We start from the raw sequence: 13,342 nt of genomic DNA on the forward strand, positions 1-13,342 counted from the left end.
CCAAAGAGAAGCAAGGACGACCAATCTCCAAATAGCTTTAAAGGATTTTTCCCCTCCAACTCCATGCCAACAGAAAAGGAAATCAGTAATTGAGCTAGGCATGACCCATGGAACTTAGAATTTGGCACACAAATGGAAGCCCAAATTTCAAAGACAAAAGGGCAGTGAAGGAACAAGTAATTAATTGTTTCCTCATTCCCCAAACAAAGGCAACAAACGTTTGGTAAAATCCAGTGTTTTAAATAGCGTCAGTGTGTTGTGTAGCACTCAACCCTCTGTAGTGTGTTGCGTAAGCTACACAATACTTCTATTTTTTAATTTAAAAAATAGGAAAAATATGATAAATAGTAAGAAAAAAGGTAAAAAATATAAAATACCTAAAAGATGATTCATTTTTTCAAGTATAATTATGTTCAAAAAAGTTATTGATTATCATTTATCAAAAACCAATCAACATATATAAACAAAATCAAATAATTATCACACCAACAACTTTCTAAGCAAACCACTTTAATATTGAAACCACAAGTCGCAAGTATGAAAAGAAATAAAAATCCCACAAGTTAAAAGTATTAAGTATAATACAAGTGTCACATACCTCAACATTAGATACAACGAAAATGTAAAAAAATAAACAAATAAAATAATAAAAAATACATGGCAGCGTACGCTACATATGCTACACGCTATGTAGTTGGAGCATATGCTATGACCCCTGTAGTGTACGCTACAGGGGATTTATGCTATTTAGTACACTATGTAGCGTACGCTACCACTACAGTATGAATGCTATTTGAAACATTGGTAAAATCATGCCTCTGCTTTGAAGACTGTCTATTGTGAGAATTTGCCCTCTGACTTGAAGGAGGTTTTGGGAATCAGGAATTGAGGATTTTGGGATTTTGGGACTTAGGGATTTAGAGTTTTAGGAAATTGGGAATTATGGTTTTAGGTTTAAGATTGATGCTAGGGTTAACAAAAGGGTGTAGAGGATAATGTGAGGAGAATGAGATGTAAAACGAGGGGATAGGGCTGTCCGTAAGGCTGGTACGTACAAACGTGCATGTGGGTTCGATGGATGGTTGGGTTTTGATGGGTTTGATTGGGAAAGGTTTAAAAAAGGATGTGGGATGAAAAGGGTTTCAGTTTTAGAGGAGTTGTAGAAAAAGGAAGAAGAAAAAAAGTGAAGAGAGTTGTGTACCTTGTTGGAGAAGAGAGAGGAAGAAGAGAACTTTGGAGGAGTCCACCAAGCAGAGGGGGGGGGGGGGGGTGTAAAGGAAAATGAAGAATGGCTTTTCTCAAGAGAGAGAAGTCTTTTGTTTTCTTTTACTTAAAACACTATTAGGGTTGGGCGTACCCCCGTGCTTGTATATAACAAAATACCAAAAATTACAAAATTGCCATCCACTCAATTGTTATGGCCCATAATCCAAAATAAGTACACTAAAACACCTAAGTGCAATCTTAACTGTCTAATAAATCCTAAAATAACAAAAAATAAATAAAAATAAAGCAAGATCAGGGTCCAAGGGGCCTAGATCTGGAAGATTTGGTGGCCCGATCGACAAGATCCAATGGTCGGATCAACACGAAAAATAAAAACCTATGACTAAAAGTGTCTCGTAAGCAGCCCATGTGCATCATCCCAATGTGGGATTCCCGATGCATGTTTGATGCTTGTGGGGTCTTCATAGTGGTCTGATGGGCCCCATCGAGAACTTGTTTCCCATCCACAGAGAGGGTTGCGCTGATGTCGGTGGTCACCTCCGCCTCTTGTATGCTCGAGTGGGTCCTCTTATGTCCCCATCAGAAAGGCCTAAGTTTGTATCCTAACACCTTAGCAAAGTTGGATAGAGAGTGTGGTGGAATGTTGATACCAAGCATTTCACTTTTAAAAATGTTAATTTTAAGCCCATAAATAGTATCAAAACGACGAAGAATTTTCCTCAGATTAGTCACAGCTATGATAGAGGCTTTGCAAAACAATTAAAGTATCGTCAGCATACTGGATATGTGAAATAGAAGGGCTTGAAGAAGACCAAATCCATTGAATTTGGATAAGCCTATCAACTCACCTCTGAACATCATTCAGCTATGGCCTTTAACTACAATAACAAAAAGTAGAGGGGAAAGAGGGTCTCCTTGCATGATTCCTCTGGAGGATCGAAAGAAGCCTTTCAACAATCCATTGATTAAGATGGAGAAATGGGCAAAGGGCAAACACGATGAATCCAACTTCTCCACTTCGTGCCAAAACCGAGGTGACCCAGAATGTAATCAACATGGTCAAATGCCTTTTCGATGTCCAATTTACAAACTAAACCTTCAAGACCCTCTTTGTGGTGGGAATCAATACATTCGTGGGCTATAAGAGCACAATCAAAGATTTGTCTATTAGCTAAGAAGGTCCATTAAGCCTCAAAGATTACCTTAAAGAGTACTAGTCTCGGTCTAGAAGACAACCTTGGCTAGGATTTTGTAAGGGGCACCCATAAGGCTGATAGGTTTGAAATCTTTGAGGTTAGTCACACCTTCCATTTTGGGGATAAGAGCTTATGAAGGTTACTCCCATTGCCCTGGAAATGGAACCCGAAGAAAAGAAATCATCAATGAAGTCAATAATCTCTTGTTTAACCTAATTGTAGAAAGAGTGAAAGAATGCTAGAGGAAAGCTGTTCGGCCCCAATGATTTGCCTCTACTAAGAGAGAAGACGGCCTATTTAATTTCTTCCTTAGAGAATGGGGCTTCAATGGAAGAAGCCTCCTCAGTAGAGATCTGATTGAAATTGAAGATTGTCCAATCTCAGTCTAGACCAACATTCCACAATGTGAAGGGAAGAGAAGTGGGACATTGTATGGTCATGTCCCTACCTCTTGTTAATACTCACGGAGTTTATCTTGTTGGACCTTGATCTAGCACTGGCTATGGCGTGAAATAGCACGTATTTTTGTCCCCCTCTTTTAGCCAAACAAATATGGATCTCTGTCTCCATTTGATTTCAATTTAGATAGAAGCAGTAGCTTACACAGATCTATGGTTCTATCTTTGGCTGGATTCTTCCTCAGAGAGGGGCCCCACTTCTTCCTGCACGTCAAGCAACTAGATAGCAGAAAGCGCATTTGAGGCAATGATCTCGTGATTGTCTCGAGTCTCCCTCCACTCGATTAATTGGGTTTTAAGAAGGTGAAGCTTGAGACTGAGGACAAAGCCATGATTGCCAGAAATGGAGGACCACCTCGAGGAAATAAGATTAGATAATCCTTTAACCCAGGAAAGTTCGAATATGAAAGTTTTAGGACCCCAACTATCTTCCACCAAATCCAGAAGGATGGGATAGTGATTGGAAACCGGTCTAGGCAATCCCCTTTGGAAGACAACATGAAAAACATCCATCCAAACCGGGGAAACTAAGAATCTAAGTGATTCAAGATAGTGGGGATTGACCATTGGTCCAGGTGAATCTAACATCTAGAAGAGGAAGGTCAATAAGGTTAGTGGCACCAACCCATTTCGAAAAAGATTTTATACACTTTATTATTGGCCCCCAGTTCGATTTTTCGTAGGAAAACCTAATAACATTGAAATCTCCCTCGAGGCACCACGGAAAGGACCACTTGAGACTAAAGGCATTGAGGTTGTCCCAAAGAGTGTGCCTAAGGAAAACCCTGCCAGGTCCATAAATGGTAGAGAAAACCCATTTGAAACTAGAGGAGTTATCTTTATGGACTACAGAGACGAGTACGTACTGTAGAGACAGAAGAGTTACCTATTAAAGAGTCGTCTTTGGTGCAGAGGCTCTAGGCAACTAGAATAGCACCTGCTGAACCATTTGCCCCTAGAAAGATCCAGTCCCTGTGCCTAATTCCCCAGATGTTATCGAGATTAGATTTCCTAACTGTCTGAAGATGTCTCTTGGATGACTATTATCTAAGCTTTTTATTTTTGGAGCATGTCTTTGAGTTTTGATCTCTTCCTTGCATATCCGAGACCTCAAACATTCCAAGAGATAATTTTCATTGGGTACCTGAACTACCCTTTCTTCCTTTTTTCGAGGATCTGGAACTTGAGCATTCCTCGTAATTGATTGTAGTTTCAAGGTTGGCTAACTCTCATCTCTCATCTTCCCTGAGTCGATTTGGGAGATCTTCTAATTGCCAGGGCTGCTCGAGCTTCTCAATCTTCGATAAAATGGTATAGGGCAATGTAATCTTCCTCCTTATCTCCAAAGGACATCCTAATAGAATGGCCAAACTCCATGTGGGCCTCTTTGATTTTCTGAGGGTCTTTGCAATTAGCTAGAACAGAGCAATTGCTTGTGGGCCACTTGGGAGTTGAGGGAATTAAGCTAGGGCATGGGAACTAGAAACAATTTGTAAGTGAACAACATCCAAGAGAGAATTATTAAAGTGGGAGTGGGGATGTGAGTTAGCCATCACTCCTTTGTTTGGAAAGGAACCATAGCCGATCCTGATGAAAGAGGGGAAAGAGGACGGGTATCCAACGGAGTTTCGTACGACATTGTGCCAGTGGTAGGATCGAGATGTAGGTGGTGAGATAGGGAGGGGGAATAGAGCCCTGAGAAAGGAGAATTGCAAAGAGGGATTGGGATGGAAATTGGGTTAGCTTCTGAGAGGACACGTGGTGAAACAAGGAGGTGGGAGGAGGGAAGGGCATTGATGATCGAATAAATTGAAAGGAATGGTAATGAATGCTGGAAACCACATGGCTCCAAGAAAGGAGCCTCACCTGTTTCAAGAACTGATTGAAAAGGCTAGGGGAGAACGTGTCTCCTGGAGAAGAGGCCACGTTGTTGTCAGTGGAGGAAAGAAGACGTTGAGACTCGTGCAAATCGACGCTGAGATCATCCAAATCTCCCTTGCTGACGTATGATTCAGAATCATACAAGGAGCTAAGAGACAGGCTACGTGTAAATGAGATAGGCTTTCTCACTGCATTGAGATTAATGCACGTTACTTCATTATCTCGAGGAGCATGCTCAAGATATGCAGGATTGATTCTTCCTTTGACATGTGGCTCATCGACGAAAGAGTCATCGTTCTCGATGAACATGTGTTTATATCAAGACAACTTTGGACAGGGGGACTTGGCTCGAAAGGCTTGAGTCGGTCCTCATTTTGTAGGATCGGGGCCGAGTTCGTAAGAGGATTTGGCGGGTTTGGTTCACTGGAGATGTGACCCAAAGGAGTCGGGTCTTGCACCAGTGTACCCATTAGACCATCTCGAGTATCCACTCTAGAGTTTAGTTTGGTTGATGGGTCCTGAGCATAGAGATCGGGGCGTGGAGATTGAGAATGGTGGTTTGGGACCCAAACACGAAAGTCAAGGCAATTCGGTCCCGTTCTTGATTGTCGTGGCGAAGAGTTGGAAATGCCACGTACTCTTCTTGAGGATTCTTGGGGAGTGCCAGTAGTCTGCCGGAGCACTAAAGTAGCCATGTTCCTTCTTCTCGGATTTGCTTGGAGGAAGATGAGCCTCCATGATTTCCGAGCTTCTTGCATGAAGAGGGAGTGGATTCAATAGGCGTATCTCTAGACATCTCCACCTAAGCTTCAATTTTGAAGAAAATCTCTCCTACTCCTGAAATGCAGGAAATTTCCGGCTTGCTCTTCTTCCCAAAAGCAAAAGAAGAATCACTAGATTAGGTTACATGTATGTTTGATTTTATGTTTGGACACAAGGATTGCAACCGATCTGCTAGACAGTGGGAAATTTTGATTTTATTTTATTTTCTTTCAATTTTTCGCAACTCAGCCCATCTCCTCTAAATCTCGTAACAATTTGATACTGATTTAACATGATTTATAGAAAAAAAAAAAAAAAAAGATCGAAAATAAAAAATGCTCACTAGATCTAACATGTGAGATATATCGCACTAATTGTGAGTTTCGTATCGCATAGGTGGGATACAAGATATATCGTGGGATATATTGGCCAATATCGTCGATATTTAAAACATCGGCTTACGCTACACTCTATGTAGCTTACGCCTCACGCTTCACAGGCATGAACTCTACGCTACATGCTATTCTCTATTTAAAACACTTGTTCTAACAACTGCAAAACTCCTTTTTTTTTTCTCCCGAGTCCCGTCTTCCAGGAATGATAATCTCCATGATTTTCCCTACTTTGCTAAAGATGTGAGAAATCGTGTGCTCGTCCCAATCCTTTGGGATATTGGAGACTGAGGGTGGGGAAATTTGCATACCTTGAAACCGGTTGTCTTTTCGTTGATGCTGATGATCTTCTCTTTGAGACTATAGTCCATCCGTCCTTGGTTTGCTTCGTCACCTTTGATGGGGCTTGTCCTAGGATGTGCCTATGTTCTCTGTGTAAATGGTGAGAGGGGATTCTCCCTTCGGCTCTGGAGATTATCGGCTACAGTTTCATCCCAGTTGTGAGAGTGAAGTGTATTTCTGGGAGGTGAGTAGCTTCTTCTCCGATTTCCCGAATGGCTTCGATCTTGATTATGATTAGCCGGAGTTGGATGCTCCAAATATTCCATATTCCATTGATTTTCTTTGATTGCAACACATTCCGCAACGATTGTGCTGTTGCCATGAGGACCTTCAAGAAAGATTTTGTCACCGGATCGAATGCATTCTTCAGCTTCCAGCAAAGATCACACTCCCTCCATTGAATATCCCATTGTCTTTCAATTTCCTTTTTTGCTCGAATTATATCTCTTGGAAGGATAGAGCTCTCTGAGTATCTCTTTTCCACTCATAGATTCTCTCTTGAAGTTTTCTTCATTCTTTGGTTTCAGGATTGAAAATTATTATCTTTTCTAGGTCCTATAGGACCCTGCAATCCTCCAACAAAAAAGAAAGACCCTGCAAATCAATGGTTTGGATCACTAAATCATGGGTAGCTTGCTTCAAAACGCTTGTGACTATCTATAAAAGCCAAAGACACTAGCACGATTGTACATAAATCCTTTTCACCCAGCTCCAAAATGACTATAAATTAAAGTGCTAGTGCATTTGACTATATAGAAATAAGCTTTGAAGCTAGTTGTTGCTTGTTGGCACCCTTGAAGGGAACAAATAGAGGAATGGGGTGAAGGATGAACGGCAGAATATGATCTTGGTACTCACTTGCACTACATATACCATCAGTGGTAGCTTTGCTTTCCATTTGGGAAGTGTCTTTTTCCTTTTCACTTCCTTGCTACTCGTTTTGTTCACCTTTTGTAACATATCTTCTACCAACAAATTCATTCAGGCGGGACATCTTATGATGTCATGATGAGACCATTCCCACAATACTTCTGGTTCTCAGGAGTCTCTTTTAGGATAATTAGCCAAAGTGTGACCCATTAGCCTGTCAGTCAGTACTGTGATGAAGTGGTTGTTGCTTACCCGACATGATCGTACGTGTTCCATCATGTACAAAACAATAAACTGAGTATATGGTTCAAGCATATCCTCGGGTAGAGTATCATAGAGTTCTTGAATTACTGTTTGTAATTTTCTGGTGGGATGTTTTCCACCACCTAAAATTGATATGTCCACCCCCTATAGGGCCATTTTGGTGGGGTCATGCCAAGCTCTCTTGATGCAGGACATGAAATTCAAGTATGATGTGCAAGAATTCAGGCTTAGATCATACCAATTCAGAAACAATTATACAAATTCCACATCCCACATGATAGTCCAAACATTCAATGAAAGGAGAATCTATGCGGGTCCAGGCCGACAAAGGCTAGGGCTGGACCAATAAAAATTATAAGCTAAACGATGTCAAAGGGAAATAGAAATCAACCATACATGCATAAGAATTAGTCCCTAATCTAAGGGATTCCCCAATTTCAATTCAAGGAACCCTAGGGTGAAAAAATGGGCAAATAAATTAGGGCTAATGCAAACTAAGGCTAGGGTTTAGGAAATAGAAATGAAAAGAGGAAAACCAGAAGAAAACCTGACCCGGAGAAAGCTCCTGCGTGCAGATGGTGGCCCAGGGCTGACGCACGTGCACGGGTGGGGGTTGGCCGCACGTGTGATGGAAGCCCGCCTCCCCAAAGTGACACATAGGCCTTGGTCGGCTAGGGGAGACCTCCAATCCCTCCAAGTTTGACAACGATCCGACGTAAGGTCAAGGCGTATTGTTTCACCGAAGTTTCAGCTCTCCTACAGGTCTAGATTCTAGAAACTGGCTGTAGGAGGATGAATAGCTGCAAAAACTGAGAAATTCAAAACAATAATGATGATAGAAGATGAGAGATATGGATGGAAGAGGGTAGAGGCGGATGGGGATAGATGTAGCTTCGCACCAAGGTAGTTAGCCCTTCGAAAAGGGAGGGCTTCGCACCCACTTTTGAATTCTTCCACAACTCACTAAGAGAGCAGAAAAATAAAGTAGGAATTTTTATTAAGCTTCAATGAATGAAAAGAACTACAAGGGGTGCCTATTTATAGGAAAAATCCCATACCCCCAAAACTCGCACCATGTGTGCAACCTATTACTTGGTGGTGAAGTAAATTAAAATAAAAAACTAAGCAAAGAAATCTAAAGCGTTCATGATGTTCTAAATAATAACAATAAGCAAAACCTAAAATATGAGATCAATTCGACGAGTGGACCACGATCATGAGATCCCATGATGGGCTTTTCTGGACTATCGGGCCCACCCTTTTAAACTAAAACTTCGTCTTCTAGCTAGGAGGTCCTCTCTGGACGTCGTCATCAATCCAGATCGATGGTGGGGCCCTCCTTCTACGTACGTACATGCGTAGGGGGGTGGTGTGCATGCGCGTGTGCGCATGATGCCCCCATCATATCTTCATGTGTCCTGACAACCTCTGTAATGGCCAAAATACCCTTATAGGGGTGGGACTAACTTTTTTAGAGGTCAAATATCAAGTCCTTTCGTTGTCCTTCTTCAATTGAGTAATTTTCGGGCCTCATTTTTGGCTTTGTGAAGAGTGAATGAAATAAAATCTGCTGTCCAGTTTATTTTAGCCAAGGCATACATTTATGTTACTTTCTTGTGCATCAGAGGAGGCCGTGCTGGGGGTTACAAAGAACTCGACGAAGAAGAAATAGAGGAAACAAGAAGACGGCGGCGGGAAGCTGAAGAAGTAAGAGCCTCTTTTCTCCTCTATTAAAAAAAAAATGGTGTAAGTTAGATTGTAGTATTTAAGATCTGTCTGCTTCAATTTCAGGATGATGGGGAGATGTACGACGAGTTTGGCAATCTCAAGAAGAAATTCCGTGCCAAAATGCAGCAAGTGGAATCTGGCCAGATACTTCCAGGCTCCGGGCGTGCAGGATGGGAGGTTGAGGAGCTAGGTATTGTATCAATCTCTTGAGAAAACTGCATTTTCCTCAAAATAATAATATTCTTGAAAGGTTGATTTCCATGTATTGCTGTTGTTGGGTGCTATTTTTCGGCTTTGTTCAAAGCTAAATAACATGATGCTTGCACTGATGTGAAACAACTTAGGCATGACGCCTTTAAAAAATAAAAATAAAAATGGATAGCTTAGGCATGATGCCTTTAAAAAATAAAAATAAAAAAAATGGATAGCTTAGGCATGACGCATGTACCGGTGTGAAACAACTTAGGCATGACACTTGTATTTGTCATGCATCATGACCCTGGAAACATGACATGTTGACACATTCACATGGATGCAATGATTTTGAAACATATACGTTATGTAGACAGAGTCACTCCATATGCTTTCAGAACGACCATCTCTATACAAATGGTACACAGCCACTGTTCCCATGGTGTGACACGTAGGTCAATCTAAACCTGTCTGAATCACAGTGCCCTATTGTAGATGGGGCCTAGCACCAAAATTGGATTGAGTGGACAATCCTTACCTCTAATTAATGGACATTTGTTTGTTGAATTTGGAGGGTTGACCACTTCTTTTAACCCTCCATATGACAGCCACTGACCTGACGTTGGGCCCATGGCAGATCTACAGTGGGCCCACAATTTAAACGGTTTTGATTAAAGGTACATGTATGCAACTTGTACAGTGGCTACATAGCATGTGCATCCATTGTTGCCACTTGTATGCATATTAATTCATGAATGGTCAAGTCATAGAACAGAACTACTAATATAGTTTACCTGAGCCAACAGGCCTATGGATCACAGCCCATCTACGTGTGGCCACATGCCACCATGGCATGTTTAAAGGTCCAGGATGTGCATCAGGTGGACGCCAGCATGTACCAAAAAATAGGCTGGTTCAATAATCGTCAGGTGGGCCACACCATGTGGAATGTGGACAGCTGAAAGAAAGGTTAGCTGTCTTCATTCAACGTGCATATATAACCCACATGATGATTGACCTGCTTATTTTGGACCAGGTTGTCTACATGGTGGGCCCCACCAGATGTACAACTTGAACCTCGTGCATGGGTCAGCAGCATGGATTGGCCTGGAAATGTGGCTGGGCAAAACTGTTGAAGCTTTATAAGTGGAATGGGGGACGATAAAATGGCAAATTGTGTAGATTGCCCATGTCTGCTAATTTTCAGCAAGCTGGTCCAATGTTGAATGCTTTTAATGGTTATTTTTGTAGGTATGACGGAGAGAGATGGTAGAGAAAGAAGCAAAGACAGAGGACGGGACCATGGTGAGAGGGAGAGTAGCAAGAACTGGGAACGAGATGGGTACATGCATAAGGGAGAAAGGCACCGGAGCCGGAGCAGAGAAAGGGATAGGGACCGTGAGAAAGAAAGAGGGAGAGATAGAGATAGAGATCGAGATAGAGACCAAGAGTACGATCATGACAGAGGCCGAGAACATGGGAGGGAGCGTGACCGCCGTCGAGAGTGGTAATACCAAATTCCCCCTTCGCAATTCAAGTTTTCGATGGTTTGAGAGAGTTTCTGGTCATTCGGGAGAAGTGGGTCTGAACTAGTGCTTTATGGTGTACTTTTGGTTTTCCGGTATTGTATTTGGATTCATGAAAGGAAGTATTCCTGTGGGAAAATTAGGATCCTCTAACTGGATGATATGCCCAGTTTACTTGGATCTGCAGTTTGTACCGCTGCCCATGGTTAGTAATCAAGGCCATTTGTCTGTTGGGACCCACTGTGGATGACCATGCCACAAGAATATCCTTGGTATGACAATCCTACCCTCTCTGATTCTCACCAGCCAGTAGATGAACAAGGAGAGAGCAACTATCAACATTCAACTGAGAAACATCACAGGATTGGGGGCTATGTTGTTCCAATCTTGAAGATTTTCGGGACATAGGCACATCTGTGCAGGCCCCATCAGACCAATGGTCGGGATCATTACAAAATTGGCCTATCTTGTATGAACCAGAAACCCAATTAGACTGCATACTCCAGGTCAAGGATCTAATGGTTCCTCTTCATTAGGTAAAGCTTGTGACTTTTGATCCCTAAATCTGCTCTTTTCTTTAGATTGTGTTCTAGATTTGAAGTGTGGTCTGGAAGGGGTTAGAAATGAACAAGTGAACTTGGTGATTCACCGCCTTTTTCTTTCTCAAGGAGTCGGCCACGTCTTTCAGTAAGCCTGATTGGTAAGATCAGCAGATATTTGCTAGTGCATATGGACCATTAGATATAAATTCCTTTGAATCGTCCATTGGCGGACTAATTATCAAGAGGCTAAGATCTGGTGGGGAAGAACTTTTTGGCATCATCATCTGCCATGATTGTGGCTGTGAACAAATGTTCTGGGTCACTGAAAGGTTGGGCGCTGCCCCAACAAAAATAAGTGTGAGGCCTTTGTATATTTTCAGGATATGTACTTGCAAATGTATGGTTTGTGGGAAGTGGTGTTATTGGATACTCTAACAGGGTGTGATGCTTGATATACAGGCACTCAGAAATAAAAGTGGCATAACTCAAATTAAACCGTCCAAATTCCAACATCCACTGCAGATAGGTCATCCTCCAAAGTTCAGATTGATTGAATGATTTTAAGTTTTAATTAATGGTCGCTTGTTGATAGTTTTTATTTACTCTGTTTTAATATCTGTTTGGTTGCCACTTAAAAAATGAGTTAATCTCTGAGCTGTTCTTGAAGTTGCACCCAAACAGGCCTGAAGGTATTGACCTGTGCATGATGCTGGTGGTCTCAAACCTGGTTGAGCTTTTATTTGGTGAATCTGGACCATCCAAATGGTGGGATATGCTATCTATGTCTCATGGTACAGTTGATTAATTCCAGCGTCTGATTAACAGCTACTAACAGGTCATGGTCAGTAGCAGCTCTAGATGATGCTTGGCTGTGGGATCGGTGAACCCAGACCGTACAAATGTTGGGCATACAATTGATGGCTGATGCAATAACCGTCAAAGTTTATTAATTTAATAGACTTTTACCTTTTGAATCTGGGCCATTCCCTTTTAATTCAATGGCTAATATTAAATTTCTGGTGTGTTTTCTACTGTAGGTCAAGTATACCGGCCCACCTGGCCTGAGCTTTTCCAATATTGTCTGTTAAATGCACAAAGTCCTGCCTCATTCTAAATTCAGCCCAAATAAGTTCGGACGTCTCTCAGCCCACATGGTGCCTAATTCAATGTTTCAGCTCCTTCCATTCGCACCGTTGAAAACATGGTGTTGACCCATTTCACCTTATGTGGCACTGATGTACAGCTATCAAAACCATCCAAGTTATGAATGGAGCCTATATCTAAAATCAAACTGATAAAATAATCCTAACCAACCATTTAATGCTATCAAATAGATGGTTAAAATGTAAAATGGTGGGGTGAAATTCAATGGAAAAAATCAGATCGTTAATATTATTTCTCAGTGCAATCTTTTGGTTACGATCCATTAACAATCTTCAGCGATTTGGACGGTCGGATTGCCGTACGGACCATGCCGTATCTTCGTTCAAAAAGCCACAAGCAATTTTAAACGGTGCTAAACGATCGCAGAGTCTACCTCCCTAAATACAAGCGAGATATATAGGAAGTGTTGTGCGGCCAGGAAGAGAAACATTCAACCAAAAAAAGATAATTTTTTTTTTTAAAAAAAAAAACGAACGGCCAGAAATAAAAACTACTATAGTCCAACTTCAACACGAACTGGTTAGCTAATCGAAGGATACTGTCGGTGCGATCTTGCAACGTCGACCGTTAAATTGAATGAACGGTCAACGGCGAGAAGTACAGCCGATGGATACGTGTGATCTGTAAGAGATCCGATCATATACAGGTTCTACTATTACCGTGCTACTTTGTAGCACATCCATACCATGAAAACGGTGGGACCGACAATGAGGATCATCATTCTAAAAAATCAAGCTGACCGACCTACTTGTTGGGCCACACCTCTATGTTGAATCTGACCATCTGCTTTTCATTGAT

General features: G+C 41.7%; 1 protein-coding gene across 4 annotated transcripts in view; it reads left to right on the forward strand.

Moving 5' to 3' along the window:
- Positions 1-11,879, forward strand: part of LOC131242966 (transcription initiation factor TFIID subunit 15-like) — a 38,716-nt gene extending 26,837 nt beyond the window's left edge. For 2 of the 4 annotated variants that reach the window (XM_058241976.1, XM_058241978.1), the window contains exons 6-9: positions 9,018-9,099; positions 9,184-9,310; positions 10,564-10,819; positions 11,840-11,879. In XM_058241976.1, coding sequence (XP_058097959.1) covers positions 9,018-9,099; positions 9,184-9,310; positions 10,564-10,819; positions 11,840-11,864 — 490 coding nt within the window. In that variant the 3' untranslated portion in view covers positions 11,865-11,879. Of the gene's footprint in view, positions 1-9,017; positions 9,100-9,183; positions 9,311-10,563; positions 11,502-11,839 lie in introns of those variants that run through there. The other 2 variants (XM_058241980.1, XM_058241979.1) reach the window with 2 other exon arrangements.
- Positions 11,880-13,342: the final 1,463 nt, after the last annotated feature.

Source organism: Magnolia sinica, chromosome 4, assembly GCF_029962835.1.
Source record: "Magnolia sinica isolate HGM2019 chromosome 4, MsV1, whole genome shotgun sequence".
In the NCBI taxonomy this organism is placed as follows: Eukaryota; Viridiplantae; Streptophyta; class Magnoliopsida; order Magnoliales; family Magnoliaceae; genus Magnolia; species Magnolia sinica.